Source organism: Salvelinus namaycush, chromosome 37 (genome assembly GCF_016432855.1).
Source record: "Salvelinus namaycush isolate Seneca chromosome 37, SaNama_1.0, whole genome shotgun sequence".
In the NCBI taxonomy this organism is placed as follows: domain Eukaryota; kingdom Metazoa; phylum Chordata; class Actinopteri; order Salmoniformes; family Salmonidae; genus Salvelinus; species Salvelinus namaycush.
In genome coordinates, this window is record NC_052343.1 from 12,272,693 (window position 1) to 12,297,373 (window position 24,681).

The following is a 24,681-nucleotide window of genomic DNA, read 5'->3' on the forward strand; positions in this document are numbered from 1 at the left end:
CTCTCTCTCTCTCTCTCTCTCTCTCTCTCTCTCTCTCTCTCTCTCTCTCTCTCTCTCTCTCTCTCTCTCTCTCTCTCTCTCTCTCTCTCTCTCTCTCTCTCTCTCTCTCTCTCTCTCTGTAGGCATCTTTTTATGGAACTGACATTCCTAGAGTGGTCGAAACAGAAGCCCTTGTTTAGGAGCAACCCTCCCACCCAATCCCTTTTTTCATCTTCCTAGTTTTGGAGCCTGAGTTCAGAGGTCGAGACCCCTTCCAACTTCAGAGACATGTCAGGTCATGCTAGCACATAGCATTCCCTGTATAGCCCCCCTGGAAAAGGCCCACTGACTCTAGGTTGTGGCAGGACCCTACACAAAAGGTGTGAGTAAGTGTGTGTGTTTTTAAGACAGTCAGTTGAAAAAGACTTTTGGGAGAAAGTGTCCATGTGTTTAGAATTTTGTTATGTGTAGTTATTCCAACCCAAGTCCTAATATCAGTAGTTAGAATACATTAATTATAACAGATTGTTTAAGAACTATTAACTCTTTATCTATATAACTATAACAAGCCTGATCATATGTCATAGCTTTCTCTTTGGACTAAATGTACAGGAAGTTAGTGAGCTTGTTTGTTAAAAATGTAAACAATGAATTAATGTAGAAATACATTAAATAGGAAACTGAAAACTGAAAACAATAAGATGGTACTGAATTGAAATAAACATTGAATACTGTAAAACAAACACAGTCATTTATCCAAGGGTCAAAGTTGAACCGATAATAAAAATAGCAATTTTAGGGAGTGTCTTACTGGTTTTGTAAAGGTCATGAGACTTAGCAGGGACTTCATTCATGTCATAACATAGCTTGCTCAGCAAAATGGCAACAACTTCATAACCAGTGCAAAAAAAGGATGAGGAATGAGCTTGGGATGGACAAACAGGGAAAATGGAGTGGGGAAACATGTGACCCCTTCCAACATACAAACAAATAACTAAATAAATCCTAAGGACACAGGGGTGAGGGAAGCAACCCCTACGGGGTCAGTGCAGGAACAGATAAATCTCCCTTAAAGACGCCATGCTTCTCCATGGTTAACCTCTTAATCAACCCCAATCGGCCAAAGGAAATAGCAAGGCCAAAAAACTGTCGGCTCAGACCGCTATAAAAAGTAAACATGCTCACACATTCACTTTGACACAAGCACACACACAAACACACACACAAACACACACTTCCTTGGATTTTCATTTATGTCTGTCTCTGTGCTAGCCTAGTTCTTGAACACTACACTCCATGTAACTAGTTGGACTTGATCACATACATAGAGAATCCAAACACCACTTCTTGTCTCTAAGGGCCTTAGCGAGGCCCTGTCCAACAGGTCATTCAAGTCCCACTTCTATTTTCGCCACACACTCAGCTCACATACCTGATCAGTTTATGGATACCTTTCTGAAAATGGGTCATATTTAGCATAGCCAGAAGAAGCATTGCATTGTGGGCCTCTGGCGTTGTCAGGGCCTCCATAAATTACCCAGTAAACCTGTTGCCTTTGCATTTGCTAGGCAATCCTATGCGGTCATGTTGACCCCCCAACCCCTCTTACCCCTTAAACCCAAACCCAACCACCAGTTGCTGGGGTCATCTATCACTTAAACATGCAAAGGTATTGGTTCATTAATTTAGGACTAACTAGTTTTGACATGGGTTAGGTTGGCATAAGCTGTAATATCAATTTCAATCATCAAGTTACAGCTAAATAACAACAACAATTACCATAATTTATATTCAGAAATACAATCAGAAGTTTTATTGTCATCTTAATAAGCAATTAACAAAGGTCCATCAAATCATGTCTCTTTATAGGTGGCACATCTTTACCTGCATTGACTCTTTTTTGCAATGACTCTCTTGAACTGGTTATGCACATCCATTGGACTCTACCCACACCCTCACACATACACACACACACACATGCACACTACATACGCCCACACACATGCATACTGACCCCACACACACATTCACAAACACCCCCCCCCCCCCCCCCCCCCCCCCCCCCCCCGCGCACACACACACACAGCCTATACACTTTCACACTCACTACATATGCTGCTGCTACTGTCTATTATATATCCTGTTGCCTAGTCACTTTATCACTACCTATATGCACATAGCTACCTCAATTACCTCGTACCCCTGCACATTGACTCTGTACTGGTACTCCTTGTATATAGCCATGTTATTTTTACTCATTGGTATTTGTTATTCACTGTGTAATTTTTCCTCCTGTCAGTATTTCTGTTTTATTTTATATCTATAACTCTGCATTGATAGAAAATTACTCATAATTAAGCGGTTCACTGTTAGTATATGCCTATTGTATACGAACCATGTGACAAATAAATACAATTAGAATTTGATGGATCGTTTTAATGCATTCTAATTAATCTGCCATGGAAACGGATCCAATTTCACTAGTTCCAAATCTCAACAGTTCACTTAAGGCAATGAAAACATAATATACAACTAGTATTGGTCTATCTACTTATGTTGAAGAATGGAGGAGGAGTACATATAATATGCATAAAAAAAAAGAGCAATTTTGGTTGAACCTCATTAAATGTCGCTTTGCTCAATTAAATTGACTTGAAAACTCCTCCAGCCTTCCTCATAAGCCTTCAACGTATAGAATTACACCCTAATTATTAGGCCTCCAAACCAAAAAGTGCCCTTGGTCACTAGCCTATAGTCAATGGAATGCTCTAATAGCGAGTCAAGGGGCTAATTGGAAGACAGGTAAGGTTACATGTGACAACAATTATGCCGAGCGCGAGGCCAACGTTTTCGCCCGGGGCACTTGAAGCACTGCACTCAACCTGGCTAAAAGCTAAGTGGGTCCCGTCCTCTTCGCGCTTTTTTCCTTTGGGTAAATCACTTCAACGTTAATGAAGTTTTTCCGTTCCCGTAGCTCATTCTGTGAATGTGATTAACCCAGGCTGTACTCTGTTTATACTTTAGGGCTACTGAATATTTGGTTTTACGCATGATTTTCAAACCAACCTGCACCGGCAATAGGTTGGCTAATGACATTGTAATTAAGATATTTTAAAGATGAGTTATCCTCATTGAAAAAGTAAAAATCATAAAAGCAAAATGTGTGTAGCTTTGCATTTCTGAAAGCGCAAAACCTTCACGACACACACTGTTCGGTCTGTTCTGGTACAATTGTTCAAACAGCATGAACGCTAAATAGAAAATGCCTTCTAAATGGCACAGCTTAAAATTGTGTGAATGAGTTCAAGTCAGAATAGTTTCAACGGGTTAATGGCATTTCCATTTGTGAAAATTTATTGGCCTTAAGAGAGCTAACTTTTGGCGAACAACGGTTGGGGACATTTAGGGAGTATTTCCCTCTGCATGTTATGACACGTCTGGGGGAAAAAATCTACTCACAGATCTGTTGCGAGAAAACATACATTGTTGATGTTGTCAAAGTTGCTAGTCTTAAATGCTGTTATCAACATCTGACATTTCAGGCCGGAGTTAGAAAATATGAATTTGTATTTGAGTTAGGCCTATAACTTACCTTCGATTTTGACTATGATCAAGTCACAAACAAATGGCTGTTACATATACTGGTATTAATATCCCATGACCCAGGTCTAGGTTATCAAATTCTGCAGAGTGAAGGGTTTGAAACATGTACTATTTTAGTTGAATTTACTTCTAGTCTTCACATGGGATTCTGCTGCGGTCATGTACAATGGTCTTATTACTCCTCAAATGACAGATCAGGACCTGTCTGGAAAAATAATGAGGTCCCTGCTGTTTTCAGCTTGAAAACCCCATTAGAGAAAAACACAGTAGCCATCGTTAATTACTGCTATGGCCTTTTGTGCATTGATATCCAGATGGCAAGTTTAGCTGCACAACAAACGGACAAAATTAACACTCCATATGTGTGTCTTGGTGAGAAGTTTGACAACTTGGTTTGGCACAATCGATAATCTTACTGTGAAAACTGTATAGCTTTCAGCACCTGGGCATAACATTAAACATTCAGAAAGAGTGCATTGTGGTATCAGTAGGACAAGTAATTAAAATATATATTTTTTTAAAGTGAATTAAAGTGGGTATGATTGAGTTCAATAGCCATCAAATAAACAATGAAAATAAAAGGTAAATTAGAGTGGAACAGTTTATAAAGACTGATGTTTGGGGACGTATTTGACATAGGCCTATTACTTTGATAAAAGCATTTTACCCTTCGACTGAGGCCTAATAGTTTTGTGTTATTAAATTTTAAAAATCAAGATCTATGTCTACGTTGCTTTGTGTATACAGCTACACTCTGCTATACAGTAATAACACAGCCACTCTATCAACCAGAACATACTGTATAGCTAATCGGCGGCTGCGCCAATTGGAGAGTGCCTTACTGCTTTATTCTCCTCTGGCCAATTGAATCTGCCCGCACATGCGTAAAACCGATCTCAATGAGAGGAGGGGTCATGCCTTATATGGTAGTTTTGGCCTTATATGGGGGGGCTACAAGCACGGCTGTTTAGTGTCACTTTCACCAAATTCTAACTATGATTCTCAGAGATGGGACAGATAGCCGACGGGTGAAGTACATGATTGGCAAAGATATCTGCTTGTAAACATACTGCATCTACCACAGAGCACTCCATCCATGGTTTATCGACATTTCTATTCAGACCTCATCGTGGCGCACAACAGTAGAGGAACGAAAGTAACTTTTCTTTTGGGATTGCACGTCCGTATGAGTTCACAAGACAACTTCGATCACATAATTGCGTAGAACTATGGTCAGTATTGTGTTTTTGTGATTGGGAGAATATTTTGATTTAGTTCAGTTCGAATATTAAGCAGAATAAGATTCGAGGCAGTCGATATTCATGAAAATGACACTTTAACGACCACTTCTCCATTCTGTACATGCTGTATTGTTAGTCGACTTTTCAAATACACTCTAAGTTTTTGAGAGAGCGTGTTTATGGATTTCTGCGCAGAGCAGAACACTGGCAGTAGCCTCCATTCTTACGCAATAGCCATGTTGATACCGTGCTGTCTTCGTAAACTTTGATATAAGTTTACAGAAGATACGTTTACGACAGGGACATTTTATTAACTAGAGAACATCTATTTGATAATATATTAAATACTTTTTGGAGGAAGTGGGAAGCGCCTTTTCGCCCTGCCTTGTTTTCCCAAGACGTCAGAACGGATTCTTATCTTCTCCCCGCGCTACGGAGTTGGACTCGTATCTGTTGTTTAACCAAATTGTTTTAGGATAGCATGGCAATGGTAGTAAACCAGTGGCAAGAGAACATTTCGGCGGATCCCGGGTCCCAGCTCCAGATTTGCAGTCAGGAGCCTGGCGGGACACCGGGAACCCCCTCTGGTTCCACCCCGGGGAACGATGCACTTTCCGGGGACAAGATTCCCAACGTGGACTGCATGGTGTGCGGGGATAAGTCCAGTGGCAAGCATTACGGTCAATTCACCTGCGAGGGCTGTAAAAGCTTCTTCAAGCGTTCGGTGCGACGGAACCTCAGTTACACATGCCGGGGGAACCGCGACTGTCCCATCGACCAACATCATCGGAACCAATGCCAGTACTGCCGACTGAAGAAGTGCCTCAAAGTCGGCATGAGAAGAGAAGGTAAGACAGGATGTGAGATTCGGTGAAGACTGTAGCCTTTATGCAAATGTAATGTAAATTAATAAAATGATCAAATTTAGTTTTGGCGGACGTTTGATGTCAAGAATATCGGTGCGTAAAGTTGAAACCATATAACGTTAGTGATTTAACGATGGATATCCGTGTCTTATAGATTTCCTGCTTCTATCAGTCATAGTTCCCCTAAAAGGCATTTGTAGTCTTCTGTAACGCAATGTTTGTTGTTTCAGATCGTCTACCCTTGTATTTCCTATTCAGTCCATAGTATGCAATTATTTTTCTCCCCTCGGAAAAGGGCTCCCTTTGTCTCCCCAATTAATTCTGGTGTTTGCTCCTCTACACCCTATCCGCTACAAGAGGGCCCGCTACATGTATTGTATTGTGCATGATTAAGAACGGGTCAATTAGTGCGAAAGAAGAACAGTGGCAACGTGTTCGCAAAGCACTGCGTTTCACTTTTAATCAGTCAGCTAGGACCTTGCCGCGTCATGTTCAATCAGATGAGTTGTGTTAATTACAACACGCCAACCAGACACTTGTAATCTTCACAAAGCTTTGCACATACATGTCTCCATGCTGGACGTCGGTGTACTCTGTGTTTTATGCGTTACCCACCAACAATACTACATTTCTCTAATCATAAATACATGTGCATCGCTGTGCAGTGTAGCCTACTCTGGAGTCAACCTTGTTAGTTTATTGTAATAGATTTTATCGCAAATTATATACTGTAATTCTTGCTAAACCTGGCCACGCAAACTGTTGTGGATACTCCAAAAGGTTCCTATGATATGACCATAAACAGTGCAAATAGTGACACAAACAGTAGTCAACAGAAGACGTGCGCTCTGTGCAGGAAGCACGCTGTGTTTAACTTCCAGTGTGTGAGTGTATCAAGCAGGCAGGCCTATTACAAACGAGGTCTTGAATACAGTAGCCTCTGTCATAATGAACTATACAATACATTTTAGGTGGAAATACCCGTCCTATCGCCTACAATTATCATTCAAGGGATCTCGTTAGTGTGCTAGTGTGTACACTGTACACAGTTCATGTAAAACACTGCAGGGTAAATTTAGTCAGCCATGCCCCTTTCTGACTGAATGAACCCGAGGAAATCTCCTGACACAGCGCAGTCTGTTGACCTTTCATCTACATAAACATGCTCAGTATGTTATCAGACCATTATTTGGCTACATTATATATTAACTACTGCAGATAACATTTTAAAAGGGATTTGATTTGCTATGTTACTATTATATGGTCTAGAATAATATTCAGCAAAAACACGATTCAGAAATCTCAATTCTTTCAAGTGTTGATTAAATTGGTACAGGTCTGTCATACGCAAAACAGACTCATCCTCATCGTGGATTATAGGCCTAGAGACCTGTCCTCGTAAGTGTCAGTGCCTTTGAGGAACATCTTGAAATCGCACTTCTTTAAAATATTAAAAGTGTTGGTTTTAAATTGATGATGACTGACGTGGTTAATGCAGGCCTAGGCATAACTATTTTGTATATGCCTAATTTTCTAATTGACATTCAATCAATAATTATAATTGAAATGTTATGCAGAGTTGTGTTGTACTACAACCAAGTGTTAGCAATGCTTTTAAACGGCAACCTTTGTGAGGTAGTAAATAAAACATATTTAAAACAAAATTGTTTTCTTTAGGTCTACCAATCATTTTCAAACCCTGAAAGAAAATCAAATTATCTTTTTAGTCAGATTATAATTAACAAAATATTAGAGGCATAATTTAGTGTGAAATAGTCTACATATATGTTTCTAACTCAGCAATAGGGCCCAAGATAAAGTCCTGCTAACTATTTGCCCTGAAAAGTTCAGAGATAGCCTAATGGTGGGGATAATTAATAATAAAAGCACCAATTGTACACATTTAAATGCAGCATTGCAATCACATTAAAGGCTTACTGGTAGCAGCGAGAAAGGAGTAAGACTACACACCCAAAGCTACTTTTCGTCTTCCCCAGAGGTCATACATAAGTCATGTTTCTTCTACATAATGCACCTGGGTCGGCTGACAGAGGAGGCCATTGGGCTTTCTGAGTTATAATCCGTGTGAATTTTGGAACATTTTGGAAATAGACAAATGTACATTCCTGCCCTGAATATGGATTTGAAATCATCTCAAATTGATTGTTGAAACTATCAATAATTAACTTTGTAATAGTTATTCAAAAACGTGTGTTTGCTCTTGGGTTAAAGCAGAGGACTATCACTTCTATAACAGTCATCAGAAATATCTTTAATTTCCCCAAATAAAAAGAAACCACTACAAGGTATTGCTTACTTGTGTTATGCAAGCCATGCACAAAAGAATCATCTAAATATCATGCTATTCTCGACACATGGATTGGTAACCAGTGGTGTGTATTCATGGCTGCCAAGGGAAGCCAGGCGGACCCAAAAATTGACCAAGAAAAAAAAAAAATACTGAACAAAAATATAAATGCAACATGTAAAGTGTTTCATGAGCTGAAATAAAATACCCAAGAAATTTTCCATACGCACAAAAAGCTTATTTCTCAAACAAAATGGCACAAATTTGTTTACATCCATGTTAATGAGCAAATCCCCCTTTGCCAAGATAATCCATCCACCTGACAGGTGTGGCATATCAAGAAGCTGATTAAACAGCATGATCATTACACAGGTGCACCTTGTGCTGGGGACAATAAAAGGCCACTCTAAAATGTGCCGTTTTGTCACACAACACAATGGCAAGTTTTGAAGGAGTGTGCAATTGGCATGCTGACTGCAGGAATGTCCACCAGAGCTATTTAATATACATTTCTCTACCATACGCTGCCTCCAACGTCATTTTAGAGAATTTGGCAGTACGTCCAACCGGCTTTACAACTGCAGACCATGTGTAACCACGCCAGCCCAGGACCTCCACATCTGGCTTCTTCACCTAAGGGATCATCTGAGACCAGCCACCTGTACAGCTGATGAAACTGAGGAGTATTTCTGTCTGTAATAAAGCCCTTTTGTGGGGAAAAACTGAGTCTGATTGGCGGGGCCTGGCTCCCCTGTGGGTGGGCCGATGCCCTCCCAGGCCCACCCATGGTTGTGCCCCTGCCAAGTCATGTGAAATCCATAGATTAGGGTCTAATTCATTTATTTCAACTGACTGATTACCTTATATGATCTGCCCCTCTGTCTCTGTATGTGTAGGCCATGTATCTGATGCTGTCTGGTTTAAAGAGTATGACATTGTTGCCTCTCGTAGCATTGAATGCAAGGGAAGCCAGCGAGCATTTGGCCTCCATTGATAAAAAAGCATCAAATAATAGCCAATCAGCATTGAGCAAAACTGAGTGAGCTCAACTGTGAATGGTCCTGGTGCACCAAAAGCACAAAAGTGTTAAGGGTAAGCAGCTTGGATTTGGCATCACTCCTATCAAATTGAATTGAGAGCATACGTCATTGACAGAAGCAACTTGAATTGTTGCGTTGTTGTGTTGTTGTCATCCGGTGGCTAGCTAGCTAAAATTGTCCCTTTCCTAAATTAGACATGGATGGAGATAGGGATTTGGACTTGTGGTTTTACTTAATTCTCTGGTACTGGCAATAATTATAACGGTGATTCTGATCCAACCATTAATTCATACATTGTGCCCCTGGCCTGAGAGGATGGAAGTTCAATATGTAGCAAGTTTTAGAAGGCTAATGTAACTAGCTAATGTTGCCCATGAAAGGAAGTTAGATTAGTGAGCAAACATTTTAGCCAGGTAGCCTAGGACAAAAAAATTCCCTGTTCTAGCAATCCTCCCTCTCTCCCACTCACACGCACACGCACACGCACACACGCACACACACACACACACACACACACACACACACACACACACACACACACACACACACACACACACACACACACACAGAAATCAACCATGGACAGCCACATCATATTTAGCTTGATGATTGGAATAAATCGTTTTTTGTGTCTTTTAGTTGTCACTGTATTAGACAAAGCATAGGTTGAAATGTTGAAGTTGAAATGGTGCTGAAATAGTGGAGGCAGCTCCTGTTTTCTTTGCAACTTGTGGTAACTCTCCGTGGTTCTAAATCAATAGTTGTTTAGTGGTCCAAAAATGTCAGAAACATTACCTTGCTTGACCATGCTGTAGGTCATGTAACTATTTGTTACATGCAAAATGCTTTGTGGCCTTCACCGGATAGATGTTGCTCTCTGGTTTTGTGATGAAACAAAGGTGTGGTTGAATTTATTCTACCACTGTGTCTTCTTATTGTCTCTGCCTTTAGGCCTATATATCACAGTGTCAAGGCATATGAACTAACAGGTTATAGAGCAAACAATGTAATTATCACAACACATAGAGTAGGTTGTAATATGGTATTTTTCCTGGCTTCCCCAGTGATTTTACCCACGCACTTCTACTGTTGGTAACATGCGTAAAAGTAACGTATTGATGGTGTAGGAGGCCTCTGCCAGTGAAAATAAACAAATATAGCAGAATATCAACAACAAAGCATATAAAAACAAACCTGACAGGTTATGTTTGTGGTTAGGCGGGCCTTTCTTGTCGACCAAGTCGCTGCCCCGCATCTCCCCTCCCTCTCCAAAAATGCACCACTCCCTAGTGGCGAAATTCTGTAAAACATGGCAACGTTTTAGTAAGGTACAAAAAAACGAGTAATTGATCCTATCTATGCTGTAACTTGCTCCAAAATGTACTTCACACACATCTGTATTATTTAAGATAAGTGTCACATTCGCTGGCTTATTCAGGAGTGTTATTTGGACAGTTCGGTTGATCTTTACGGTGACCCTTAGTGTGTAACTTGACTGAGAGGTCACTCTATTTCAGCCCACATAGATATCGAATATCTCGTGTTAAAGGTTGATTTATACTAAACAGTCATGTAAAAGGTCATGTTTACCTCTTCACTGCTCTACCTGTTTGGCACCTCTGGCATCTCTACTCTCCATATTTCTCAATGACATTACTGCTTAGAGTAGAACACTGGTTTAAGGGATAAGGAAGTAGTGAGGAAGAGAGAGACAGTGAACCTGTGCAACTGGCTGACAGTTCCTTGGGCTAGTTGGGAGAGAAGTGCATATCATGTTAGGCTGTCGGAATGTTCCGTATGTGCTCCTCTGACCTTAGTGAGACCAAAAAAGACCAATATAGACTGTGATGTTTGTCAAATTCACACGTTCGAAGAACACACTGTATCCTTTTCACATTGCCAATTTTACATTCACAACTAGCAGCCTTCTTCTCATGCGTACAATACATTCCCTACCAGCTACCACACATAGTGACATGGTCACAGATACCAACTCACATGGTGACATGCACCCAGAGATTGGCATGGACAGGCACACTGTCCACTAGAGTACACACTCTAGATCAGGAGTCTCCAACCTTTTCTAGTATGGGAGCTACTTTTAAAAAATGAAACGTGTCGCGAGCTACTCATTTTTTCTAGCTATGTTTTCTGTCAATATACCTGCTAAAATAATGGTTAATAAACAAGCGGGGTCCTATAGAATTTTTCTTCACAATTCTGTTTTAGATTTTCCCAACCGATGTTTTTTTCTTAGTTTTATTTTTCCTGGTTTTAGATTTTCAGATTTTTTCACTCTCAAAATTGCAATTATTCATAGAGAAACAACGAAATTGGATGTTGTGAGTCCATGTCAAAGCTCAAATTAAATCAGAAGACCCTTTTGTAGGTCTGGAAATAAAACTAGCAAATTCATTTTTTTGTGTGTTATTCCCCTTTAGTTGTGCATCTGGCCTTTTAATTGCAAATCTAGCAAGTGAGGATTGTGCCATCTAATGTGCTGGTCTAGTGATGGTTCTGTACTGCTAATGCTCATTTCATGGCAACGTTTTCAAATAATAGATACAAATGATATACTTACTCATGATATACTTCTGCCAGGTATGCCTACTTTGCAGTTAATATTTAATATAGAAGGATTGGGAGAAAGTATTTCTGTCAACCCACAAGACGGTTATCACATCAACTGGCTACACACGGAGTGACAAAAGCACGCACCACACAGACAGACAGGGGCAATATTGATGGAAATTTATTGGCAGATGGTGTTAGGTTTGGCATTTTAAGCCAATAGTGGCTAACTAGGGGTGGGATAATATCAATAAATAGTAGCTGGGTGCTTGTGGTGTCTGATACTTGTGAGATTTGTTTATGACAGTGTGCCGTGGAATACGTGAAAATTGCATGGAATTGTTTGGCGAGTTACTCATATGTGGGCTGCGAGCTACTGGTAGCTCGCTATCAACCTGTTGGAGAACACTGCTCTAGATTGTTCATAGTAAGTACATAGTTACGATTGTTCATAGACAGAACATTCAAAGACAGATTATCTTCATTGTGACTCCTAGTGTGTGTCCTTCAATGGTAAATAACACAGGGAAAGTCCTGTATATTGATATTCAGTTACTCATACATAGGATTATGAAACACATCACTCTTGACGAGACTCGCTGCTACAGCTGGTGACCCTTGGTTCACACCGACCAAACACAGAGACGGATATACTGTAGGTCAACGGGAACCAGAAACTAAACATTAATAATGGAGATGTTCAAGGTCCAAATGTGAGGTTGACTCTATTGAGTAAGTACCACGGCTCGCTAGCTGACTGCCTTTATTGACTAATCCATACACGTTGTTCAGTTTGTATGAGCAGGCAATCACAAACCGAGACTAGTTTGACCCCTAAACTCTGGCCCGCCAAAACATTCCCCTATTTCAATACTGTCATAGTTTATTGACATGTTAGAATAGGTCTCTTTAAGTCCAAGCTGGCTGTAAGGTTCCAGCACCATGGCTTCCATATTGACAGAGGCCTTGCCATTATTCACTGTCAGAAAGCAGCCTCCATTGAAGTGACAGGCCACGAAGAGACCATAGAGCTGAGGCACTAGTCGTTTCCCATTCTGATATCCCCAAGGCTAGGATTTAATATTTTAGAGGAGGGGGGTGTGTGTGGAGGAATAGAGCTCACTCTGCAGAGATGGGCTTCGTTTGACACCTCAAGGTGAATAGACTCCAGTTCACGATACATTGCGTGTCATATTGTCATGTTTCTCTGTTGAGTCTCTCATTTTCTCTGTTGTCTGTACAATAGCCAGGTTAGCCTATTGCCACAATATGAAAGGCTAGCCTTTACAGTAAGTCCAGCGTTATCCATATCCATTGTTACATTTTGAAATATTGTGTTGTTTTGATTCCAGGCCAATTTACACCAATTTTCTTGAGATACAGCCATTGAGTTTTTAACTCAATGTAATAAAAATGAATCGCTTGTATAGCATAGCTTGTTGTGTGATCTCTTCCATTGTAGAAATGGATATGAGTGAGTAGAGAGATGGATAGAAAGCCAGAGCACTCCTCCGTGCAGGGTGCATTTCTGTTATTAATTCATATCTGCTTCATCAAAGCAGCGCCAACGTGACTGGGTGGATATTAAAGAGGCTACGTTTGCAGCTAATGCGTCTGAGCTTCCTCACCGGGAAGCTCTCTCCATCTCCGTCTGTCTGTATCTCTCTCCCTGTCTCTTTACCCGTTCCCTCTCCCTTTCCATACAATGTCATACTTCACCCTGTCTCCCTCCCTCCCTCTTCCTTGATCCCATTGTCTCTTTCAGGGGTTCCCAAACTTTTTCACTATGCCCCCCCCCCCCCCCCCCCCCTTCCAGCATTGGGGAAAATCCCGCGTGCACGCGCCACGTCTATTTCTATGGGTACAAGCACTGTTCATGACACAAACTGTTCACACCCCTCTTGTTGATGGAGAGAATTCTGCAGGTTTAAAGCTTATTTTCTGCAATTCTACGCATTTTGTCATGTCTAATGTGTATTCATGTGATATTTATAGGTCTCTAAGGTATGCAGTGACTAACATGACAAGAGGAACTGATGATGCACTACCCAATTTCGGGAATTGCACCTTGTGCATTCTACTATTACAACTTTCAAGAGTACGTTTAAAGCCAGACTGAGTTCCTTTATTTTTTTATTTTTGTGGGGGGGACCACCCCTTCCGACCCTTTGGGGGCGCGCCCCACAGTTTGGGAACCACTGGTTTATTTCACTTCATCCCTCTATTTCTCAATTCTCTACTCTTAAACTCACCTTCATCTTCATTCTCAACCTATTTTCTTCTCTCCTTTCCTCTCACCCTTTCTTTCTCTCCACGTCTTTCTCACAGCCTTGGCCCCCTTTCCTCTGTGAATTTGTAGTTGACTACAGGTAAATGGTTTGACTTTTTGCCGGTGGATTGGTGCTTCACTGTAACCCTTGCATGCAGAGTGAGAGCAGTGACCCAAGAGTTCAATCCAGAGTTCAACCCAAGCTAAAGGAGTCTGTGAGAAGCACAGGAATAACACATGAATGTCACATCACACACTCATCAGACACTCCTCTCTGAACGGGCTTACACAATACACACTGCTTTACTGTCCAAAATAAGCATTTTTTTTTGTGTATCTGTGTTTGAATGTTACAGTATCTTGTGTTTTATGTTAGCAGACTTTTAAGGGACTACACAAAAACCATTATACCACTTATCTCAGTTGACAATGAGGCTGTGCCAAATCTGTCATGCTTCTAGTACATAGCCCCTGACTATGACCTTTTACAGGAGCAGATAGTCCTTAATTGTATTTATCTACAATAGTTTCAACTGTCTTGTACTTCTAGCACAATGACTAAAGGCCAAATAAGGACAGCCTTGGTGGGATGCTTAACTCCGCGGCAACACACTCTCTGTGACTCGCTGTGGTGGTGTTTTTTAAAAGTCACGGCTGAAATCGCCCATGATACCTGTTTCGTGCCCTTTTCTCCCCTCTGCCTTATTTATGTACCTTGATGTTAGATGTAGTGCCATGGTCTTTCTGTTTGGGGTTTTAGGCTCTTTAGTTGTTTGGTCCCACTGTTTGCCAGTACCTCTACTGTCAAGAGATAGGGGATTTGGTCTTTCCAATCACACTAAGCCACCGCCGACCAATTAGAAATCGGGAAATCGATTATGGCAGGCATTCAAATCTGTCTCTACATCCTCACTCTCACTCTCTCTCATCCCATGCCACTCACTATCTTTCTCCCTCTCCCTTTTACCCTGTCTATGCCCTTCTCTCCCTGTCTCATTCATTTCCCTTGCTCATTCACATAGATGCTTTTCATGCGTCATTTCGACTCAAGCACTCACGCACTCACACACAACCTCCTCAAAGAGGCTTTTCAGAAGACAAGTGGATGGGGTGGATTTGGCATCTGGTGGATTACGGCATTAATCATTATGATGCATTGATTATTATTATTTTAATTCAGATAGTTATAATAACATACTAACCTCTAATGAAGGACAACCATGTTCTAGAAAAAGTTCAGGTTTGGGTACGACCAGGAGTTGTTTTTTTGTGAGTGACATGGTACGGCCCATTGTGCAATGCTGTCTCTGTACGCTACGTTGTCGTTTGCAAAGTGAGGCAACATTCTTTCCCTGGGACAGGAGTGCTTGTGTTCAAGGGAGACCAGTATTTTTTGGTCACAAACTCAAACGTTTTTCTTATCATTCAACAGTCTTGAAATTCTATGGACATATCTATTGACTTACTATGTTCTTGAGTGATTTGACCTGCCCTCTTTGGTACACTGCAGTGTATAAAATTTTCACAGCTGTTGTGTCGAAGGACAGGTGATGCTGAGTTTCAAAGTATTTTCCAAACACTAGCCTGCCCTCCCTCCCTCCCTCCCTCCCTCCCTCCCTCCCTCCCTCCCTCCCTCCCTCCCTCCCTCCCTCCCTCCCTCCCTCCCTCCCTCCCTCCCTCCCTCCCTCGTACTCTCTCTCCCCTTCTCTCTCTCCCTCGTTCTGTAACTGTAGAGGGAGTTATTAGTCAGACAGCGGGGATGACTGAACAGGTGTTTTCCAAATGGGCTTTGAGCTGCCGCTTCTTAGCTCGGCGGGGGTGGGGATGTGTGCTTAGCCTCTGCGTGCCCCCTTCCCCTTCGGCTGAGCCATTTGGCAGTGGGGGGGGGGGGGGGGGGGGGGGGGGCAGAGGTGTGAAGAACCATAGTGTCTTTACTGGCTGCTGGTTGCCATTACTCACTGATGCACGGCACCGGGGTCTGCCGGTCAGGAGACAGAGTGCCGACACATTTAGAGCCGCAGAAATGTCCCCCCATTTCTCCACGCTTTGCACCTCCAACCTCCACCCTCCTTCCTCCTCTCCCCAGACATGGCTTTTAGCTGCTAGCCCCAGTGTGATTTGGCCCTATATATTCCCATTGAGAAAGAGCAGACTCGTCTGAGTGCCTCTAGATGCTGCTTTATGACACAGTGGTAATTGCAGCCTACTAAATCAAGGCAGTTAGTGTTGGACGCAGTCATGACGTTGTGAATGCAGAGAAGCTTCAGGTCCTAAATGTTACTGTAACTGTGCCAGCTTGGATTGAAATAAAGCCTCTTAGGATAGATGGATATAGTACAGCCACATGAATGAATGAAAGATGCAGTAGTCTAACCAAGTTAGCTCCATGCCAAACAATTAGCTTCTAGCACTTGAGTATTCGCTTATGAAATGTCAAAAGAGGGAAAATGTATTTTGCTCATAAAATTCAAACGCTTTATCGCCTTATTTTCTTAACCCTTTCTTTCTTTCTCTCTCTCTCCCTCAGCTGTCCAGAGAGGCCGCATGTCCAACTCCCAGTCTAGCCCGGGTCAGTACCTGACCAATGGCAGCGACCCTTACAACGGGCAGCCCTACCTATCAGGATTCATCTCTTTGCTGCTGCGCGCCGAGCCTTATCCCACGTCCCGCTACGGGTCCCAGTGCATGCAGGGAAACAACCTGATGGGCATCGAGAACATCTGCGAGCTGGCCGCACGGCTACTCTTCAGCGCTGTGGAGTGGGCCAAGAACATCCCCTTCTTCCCTGACCTGCAGCTCATGGACCAGGTGAGGATGACCATTTTTTATGCCTGACTATAATCTTTTTTATGCCTGACTAGAAAATAGAAATTATGAATGCTTAGAGATGTGGTGTGGTCACTTTATTTGGATAGTCCCTTATGGATGAGCTGTAGATGCTCAACACAGATATTGCCCAGAACAAATATGTCTATGTCTGCAATTGGTATGTCATGTAAAGGTTCAATTGTGGGGTCAGCAGCCTTTAAGTTGGAGCATATCACTAACACTTGCCATACTCAATCATCTGCATAAGGAAGATTAACACTATTATCCTTGTTTCCCAGAACCACCCTCTGTCCACTCTGAACTAACCAATTCTACCACCATTCCTCCCGTGCCCTAGGTGGCGCTCCTGCGCATGTCATGGAGTGAGCTGTTTGTGCTGAACGCGGCCCAGTGCTCCATGCCGCTGCACGTGGCGCCCCTGCTGGCGGCGGCCGGCCTACACGCATCGCCCATGTCTGCGGAGCGCGTGGTGGCGTTCATGGACCACATCCGGGTGTTCCAGGAGCAGGTGGAGAAACTGAAGGTTCTGCAGGTGGACACAGCTGAGTACTCCTGCCTCAAATCCATCGTGCTCTTCACCTCCGGTGAGTGGCGTTGACTTTAGTGGTTTCTGTTTCTATATGTCTTTGTTTATGTCTATCTGTAGGATAGTTTGTGTTGTATTTTGTGCAGAACTACACATTTAGGTCATAGTGGTCACTCCAGATAAGTTAGCAGACATATGCAGAGTCTGCAGTACAGCATGTGGTTAACAACCAAGTGGTTAACAATGTATTTGTAAACAATGTATCTAATATATATGGATACCATATCAATATTATCATGGATGGACTACTTATATGAGCTAAAGAAGCGTAAATATTGGTGAAATAGCAATATAAAAACAATAGTTTGCTTATTGCTTTGATACACCACTTTTGCCACTGTATGAGGCACAGTAGATAATTATGGTTATTCTACGCCACCCAGAATGCTGTCAGATCTGGGTTTGGGATGTGTTGAGGATTCATTGTTTATGACCCAGGGGGTATGAGTGTGAGAGAATCCAACTCTGAGGTCTTGCTTTTTGTTTCCTGTCGATCGCATTTTTCCTCGTCTCCATCACACAGCTTGTCAGAATCACTTTGCATGTACCTAGTTCTGGCCCGCACTCTTCCATTTGGATGGCTGAAGAACCCCTTCGCTCTTCTCATTTATTTCATCACCCTCTTCTCCTTCACGCTTCCATCTATTATTGAAACCAGTCAGGCAGCCCCTCCCCTTTCCTCCTCTCCAAACCCCAGCCCTCTCACCCCTGCCCCCACCACCGTGCTTGAATTATTCATGGTGTGTTGCAGCAACAAGGGGGATTCGCCGCAGCCCAGGCCCTGACCTACACAACCCCTGTAGCTCTGAGCATCCATGTGATCCGTCCCACAACTCCAGCCAACACACACGCATACACACACACATGCATGTACACACAATGAGATAGACAGACCATTCGTAGACCAGGCCCCCCATCGAGACCTGCCTGCATGAGCTAACAAGGACAGACAAAATCTCTATACCCCCTCTCACCTCCACCCTCAGACATTCCACCCTATATCCCAGTCCCATCACCCTAAATCAAAGAGCGGCCATCTTACCACCGCCACCATCCTCATCCCCAGAGTGTGGCTGTGTGTGCCCAGGGAGCCAGACAAAGGGAGGAGGTGCCTGTAAAAGATGCCTGCGGAGGGGTCGTGGTAGCACGCGAGGGCTCAGTCACACAGACAGAACTAGCTTTCTCAGCCACTGATGCCTCACACAGACACTAAAATGGTGGATAGCTAAAAAAATGCACGCCTGCCCTCAAAGTGGGAAATGTGGCAGAATTTGCAGTTATACCCCACCTGGGGGGGGGCTTCTGCGACAAAAATATGAGGCACATGAATCTTTTGTTACGTGGAACTGAAGCTCAGCTGGACCAAGTTTGCGCAGGGGGCCGATTAAAGGGTACTGTAACAAAGGGACTAGCATGCTGGGTGGCGGGTAAAAGAAAATCCTGGCCCAGTGCTTCTGCTGCACACTAGAGTAAAGCACTTGGGAGAAAATTACCCTCGCTGTTCGATGCAGCCTTTAAACAAGGTTCATACTGGGGACAGAAACACTGGCACAGTAGAACTGAACGTGCAGTACAGTACCGTGCAGTACAGCACAGCACCATGCAGTACACTAAAAGGGACTTTGTTTTGAGTTCGCCCAACTCTGACCCCATAACCACGGAGCTCGAAGGGTGTGAAAAGTATCACACACATTCAACACACTCTCTGTGTGGTGTGAGACTCACACCAGGGACAGGTGCTAGGGGAGGTGTGCGACTCACACCAGGGACAGGTGCTAGGGGAGGTGTGAGACTCACACCAGGGACCGATACTAGGGGAGGTGTGAGACTCACACCAGGGACCGGTGCTAAGGGTGGTGTGAGACTCACACCAGGGACCGGTGCTAGGGGAGGTGTGAGACTCACACCAGGGACCGGTGCTAGGGGATGGTGTGAGACTCACACCAGGGACCGGTACTAGGGGAGGTGTGAGACTCACACCAGGGACCGGTGCTAGGGGAGGTGTGAGACTCACACCAGGGACCGGTGCTAGGGGAGGTGTGAGACTCACACCAGGGACCGGTGCTAGGGGAGGTGTGAAACTCACACCAGGGACCGGTGCTAGGGGAGGTGTGAGACTCACACCAGGGACCGGTGCTAGGGGAGGTGTGAGACTCACACCAGGGACCGGTGCTAAGGGTGGTGTGAGACTCACACCAGGGACCGGTGCTAAGGGTGGTGTGAGACTCACACTAGGGACTGGTGCTAGGGGAGGTGTGAGACTCACACCAGGGACTACATAGAATGACATATTTACTTAGGGATACAGACATTTCAGCTCTAATGTTTGTACGTAGCTGGACACAATTTCACATTGCATGTCAGTGTGAGGTCAACTCATCAGAACCATAATGAACCAGAAACTCATCAACACCTAACCTTCCTATCCCTTTCTCAGATGCCATGGGCCTGTCGGATGTTGCCCACGTGGAGAGCATCCAGGAGAAGTCCCAGTGTGCCCTGGAGGAGTATGTGAGGAACCAGTACCCCAGCCAGCCCAACCGCTTCGGCCGCCTGCTCCTGCGGCTGCCCTCCCTCCGCATCGTCTCCTCGCCCGTCATCGAGCAGCTCTTCTTTGTGCGCCTGGTGGGCAAGACGCCCATCGAGACGCTGCTGCGCGACATGCTCCTCTCTGGCTCCAGCTACAACTGGCCCTACATGCCCGTGCAGCGCGACCGCCCCATCTCCCTCCACTACAATGAAAACGGGCCCTGAGGAGGACGAGTCGCTGCGTATTCAGCTCTTCATCCATCCTTCATCGACCATCCCTCAATCCCTCCCTCCATTTATCTCCTCCCTCCATCCCCTGGAAGACCACCACCGTTCTGCCAAAAAGCAGACTGACCACCTCACCACATCCCTACCCCATTCATCAATCCAGCCATTCACACGCCTCTTCTCCAGGTGACCACGGCCAATAGAGAGACAAGGTGGCTGCCATGGCCCCTCCTACTTCGCCATTGCCACATTTGAGAGGTGACACTAGACGGGCTGGCTGGCAGAAGGGTTTTTGCGCCGTTCTCCTGCAGCTCTGTCGGATTCACGCCGTTAAAGACGACTTTGTCAGTCTCGGACTCGACGCGGTGGCGGCTACTGGCGACGCAGTCACTCTATTGTCGGCACTGTGCTTGCATCTAAAGGAGACATGTCCAAGAATCTCCACTGTATGGCGATTTAGAGCAAGGCCTTTGCCGATAGAACTGCTTGACCGAGAGAGCCAGGCCAAAGGTTCTTCATCAACCAATATTTTTTTTATTAACCCGAAGCCATTAAAAAACAAATGCCAAATTTCCTTGGAATTTTCAGAAGACATTTATTGTGTGTGTGTGTGTGTGTGTGTGTGTATTAGCACTGTTTATAATAAGAGAAATTCATGATTGTGTCCATATGTATGTCATTGACTCATAGACATCCACGTTAAGGGGTATGTTGGGACTAGCTCAGGTTTAGGTTGGGGAGACAGGACAGACATGCCACTATCAGTAGGAAACAGAGAATCACGCCTCACACAGGGCAAAACACCTATCAACAGCCTGTACCAAAGTGGAACATGGATATTAATTGTTTGGATTATCTTTGTGGTAGTGGTGACAAAAACACTTTTTGGTTTGTCTATAATTTGACCTTTTACTTGTATTTAGATGTCAGAGGGTGTGGGAAGTTGCAAAAAAATATATATACAAAAATAGGCACTTGCAATGTGAAACTATCCAGAACCCACACTTGACCCACTCCCATCATAAACACAGCACTGGTAGATTCTTCTTCAGCCGCCATTTTGAGGTCAAAACTACAGGGCCACTAACTGGTAATGGTCAGTGTACTTCCGCCAAAGCGGAATATTATACAAGTATCCCTTCATAACATCTACATAATGCTGTCATAGGAATGACATAACACATGCCAGTTAATCCCTGTTAGTTTCATGTCACAATCACATTTGATGTTTTTGTGAAAAATGAAAATTGTTATGGAGCCTGAACCAATAAGCATTTGAAAACTATAGTTGTACTTGCCTTAGAACAAGATTTTGTCACTGAGCATTTATTTTATGACTGTGCCATAATCTGAAGTTACCTGTTATGACAGGCAATATGTCCTCCATATGAGGCCACCTCAATTCAATTGTCATTCAAGCAGCATACTAGGAAATTGTATTACTAAGCTCCAAACCTCAATTAAAGTTACAATGGTCATTACTGTGATTTAGCATAGATATTATTGTGTTTTTGTTACCATCAATTGATGACGGGCTGCAAGGCAACACTGATTGTTGGACGACCAGTCTGTTTTTTAACGTGGCACTGGGGTATCAGCAACAGTTATTGGGATTTGAAAGCCATTGGGACCTTGGAGAGCAGGACTGTCTGTTGATAAATTTGTTCACAGAATATTTCTATAAGAGTATGTTTTTTTTCTCTATTTTTGTTTGGAAAAATGGATCCATTAATTGAAATAAAAATGTGTTGTTCACAGTTATTTCTCCATCTTGTGTTGCTATGATCCGAAACAGCTAACATCCTACTCTATGAACGTATTGCCTAATGCTGTTAACACATGACTTACAGATGTCATAATCAGTCATAACAATGACTAACATTTTAGATGTTTAACTATACTATCAAAGGTTTATTCACTTCAAACACCATGGCATATTCTGTCATTATGACTACAACGTAATACAACTAAATTCGCTTACCAAAGAACAGGCTGAAATCAGGTGGTACACCAAGTCGATATGAATTCAAGTGGCCATTTTAGACAGAGCTTATGACAGATGGCTCAAGTCATATGGGTAAATCCATGTAGTGCATTGGCCATGAGTAGTAGTCGCTCAGTGTGGACAGTGTGTTTATCTCAAGCTGTTCGGATATGATGGGGTACAGAGGCATGAAACAAATCAATACTCTAAACCAATCAGTGAGAAACAAAGTGGGGGACTCCCCAACTCTCACGGCAGGGTGCAGCCCAAATGTTGATACTCCCCTACTGTTAGTGTGAGAGATAGAGTGTAAATAAACACTCCGACCTCTCACTTAATGATGTATGTGTGTGTTTGAGTCAGGGAGAAAAATTGAGAGAGAATCAAGAGAAAGTGCACACATGGTCTTCGACCCTTCAGTTCAAGGTGGTGTGTGTGTATAAGAGAGTGAGAGAGAGTGGCTTGGTGGGTGGGTACTGTATGTGTAAACAACATCTGTGGTCCTTCACTCAGAGTGGCAGCTCTGTGTCAGCCTGATAAAGGTAAGAGAGAAGAGCTCACAGGTCCTCCGCCTCCCTAAAGACATGCTTTATATTCAGTCATTCTTCCCCCGCCCCCCGCCCCCCTCCTCCCATCACACACCATTACCCCACACTGTAACTTTGTGCCCTTTACACCCCACCTCCCTCCCATCAACTGCCTTACAGCCTTCTCCCTCCCCAGTCCCCTACCCTTCATAGCCTTGTTCTGTTCCCCTCCCCTCTCACCCTATCCCAGAATGGTGCGTGTGGTGAGTAGGAGAATGACTTATGCCTTCATTTCAGAGCTGTCACTCCTGGCCAAACACCATGACCCCTCAACCTCCATTTTGAAGGCACACTTTTTTCCCCTCCCTTGGTATGAATATAAAAAACACATGTGGCCCAAAGGTGTGTGTGTGTGTGTGTGTGTGTGTGTGTGTGAGAGTGACTGTGTGTGTGTGTGTGTGTGTGTGTGTGTGTGTTTGTGTGTGTGCACTACTGGGGGTAAGGGTAAATCAAACCCTGACATGGCTGCTTTGAATGGCTTGAGAATAATTACTCTTGCCTTCCGTTTTGCACACCTGCCTTTTTACGGCGAACATTTCCACCTACACATACCATCAAAACATGACTACATAGACATATGAATCTGTAGGTGGAGTCAAACACCAAATTCAAGGTTGTATAGTACTTCCCCATGTGTGAACATAGAAGTATTTCATTGAATTAACCAATATTGGAACAGCATTGCAAAAGACTTGCATGCAATCTGGAGGTTAAGTCTCACCAATCAAGGCTCAAGTCAGAGGTTGGGATGATAAATACAATAACCCTGCCGATATGTCACCCGTAGCCTGACAGTAATTGTTCCACATCCCATCACCCCCTAAAACACGCAGGTGCCTCTGGAGATGACACACACAGGCACCAGTCACATGCATTTAACCCAGACACCTCCTCAATCTGTTATGACAAACACTTCATGAGGAAAACCTGTAAAACAGGGTTGGGGGGTTGGGGGATTGTATTCTGATTCAGCCTGTGTAATTTATATTTCGGAGAGGAGGATGGTAGAGGGAGATGGGGGGTTGTGCTTGATAAACAGGCCAGAGGTTTTTAAACGTGAACGTCAGTCATACAAGGACGGCCAAGCTGTCTGTCTCCGGGGGATACGACAGCCCAGGCCGCCATCGGAGGAGATCGATAGGCGAGACGTCAGATTGAATTGAGGTCACTCTTTGTCCCCTAAGAGGTCCCACTTACTGGCTCGCACGCAAAAGCTAGATGGGCTGAAGGGAGGGAGAGAGGGATGGAGGGAGAGAGGGATGGAGGGAGGGGGATGGAGAGAGAGAGGGGGAGGGAGAGAGGGGGATTTTAGCTGGACAGCTGTATTTGGCGACCCATGTCAGAGATATATGGGTTTGTCAGTAACATGTTCATTGGGAGTCTGAGCCAAGACATGGTTTTCATTGTTGACACGTTTTGTTCCATGCAAATTCAAATGTTTAATATACACTATTAGTGGATTTGGCTATTTCAGCCACACCCATTGCTGACAGGTGTATAAAATCAAGCACACAGTCATGCAATCTTCATAGACACACATTGGCAGTAGAATGGCCTTAACGTAGAGCTCAGTGACTTTCAAAGTGGCATCGTCATAGGATGACAACTTTCCAACAAGTCAGTTCGTCAAATTTCTGCCATGCTAGAGCAGCCCCGGTCAACTTTAAGTATCGTTATTGTGAAGTGAAAATGTCTAGGAGCAACAACGGCTCAGCCGTGAAGTGGTAGGCCACACAAGCTCAAAGAACGGGACCGCCGAGTGCTGAAGCGCATATCATGTAAAAATTGTCTGCCCTCGGTTGCAACACTCACTACCGAGTTCCAAACTGCCACTGGAAGCAATGTCAGCACAAGAACTGTTCGTTGGGAGCTTCATGAAATGGGGTTCCATGGCCAAAAAGCCGCACACAAGCCTAAGATCACCATGCGCAATGCCAAGCGTCGGCTGGAGTGGTGTAAAGCTTGACACCATTGGAGTGGAAACAGTGGAAACACGTTCTCTGGAGTGATGAATTACACTTCACCATCTGGCAGTCCAACAAACGAATCTATGTTTGGCGG

General features: G+C 43.8%; 1 protein-coding gene across 2 annotated transcripts; it reads left to right on the forward strand.

Annotated features, from left to right (window-relative positions):
• The first annotated feature begins 4,576 nt into the window (after positions 1–4,576).
• LOC120030838 (nuclear receptor subfamily 2 group F member 5) lies at positions 4,577–21,806 on the forward strand. Of its 2 annotated transcripts, none has more exons than XM_038976314.1 (4): positions 4,577–5,671; positions 16,405–16,685; positions 17,044–17,290; positions 19,730–21,806. In XM_038976314.1, exons 1-4 carry the CDS (start codon positions 5,305–5,307, stop codon positions 20,044–20,046), a joined length of 1,212 nt encoding a protein of 403 aa, XP_038832242.1. In that variant the 5' UTR covers positions 4,577–5,304; the 3' UTR covers positions 20,047–21,806. The 2 variants fall into 2 exon arrangements, with proteins under 2 accessions (XP_038832242.1, XP_038832243.1); XM_038976315.1 differs by having other exon boundaries at positions 4,577–4,814.
• Positions 21,807–24,681: the final 2,875 nt, after the last annotated feature.

Bases quoted from the DNA above. Each gene is read 5' to 3' on its own strand.
- LOC120030838 (XM_038976314.1), top strand. From the start codon at position 5,305: ATGGCAATGGTAGTAAACCAGTGGCAAGAGAACATTTCGGCGGATCCC. The intron at 5,672-16,404 runs GTAAGACAGGAT...TCTCTCCCTCAG, and splicing joins AGTCGGCATGAGAAGAGAAG to CTGTCCAGAGAGGCCGCATG. The intron at 16,686-17,043 runs GTGAGGATGACC...CCCGTGCCCTAG, and splicing joins ACCTGCAGCTCATGGACCAG to GTGGCGCTCCTGCGCATGTC.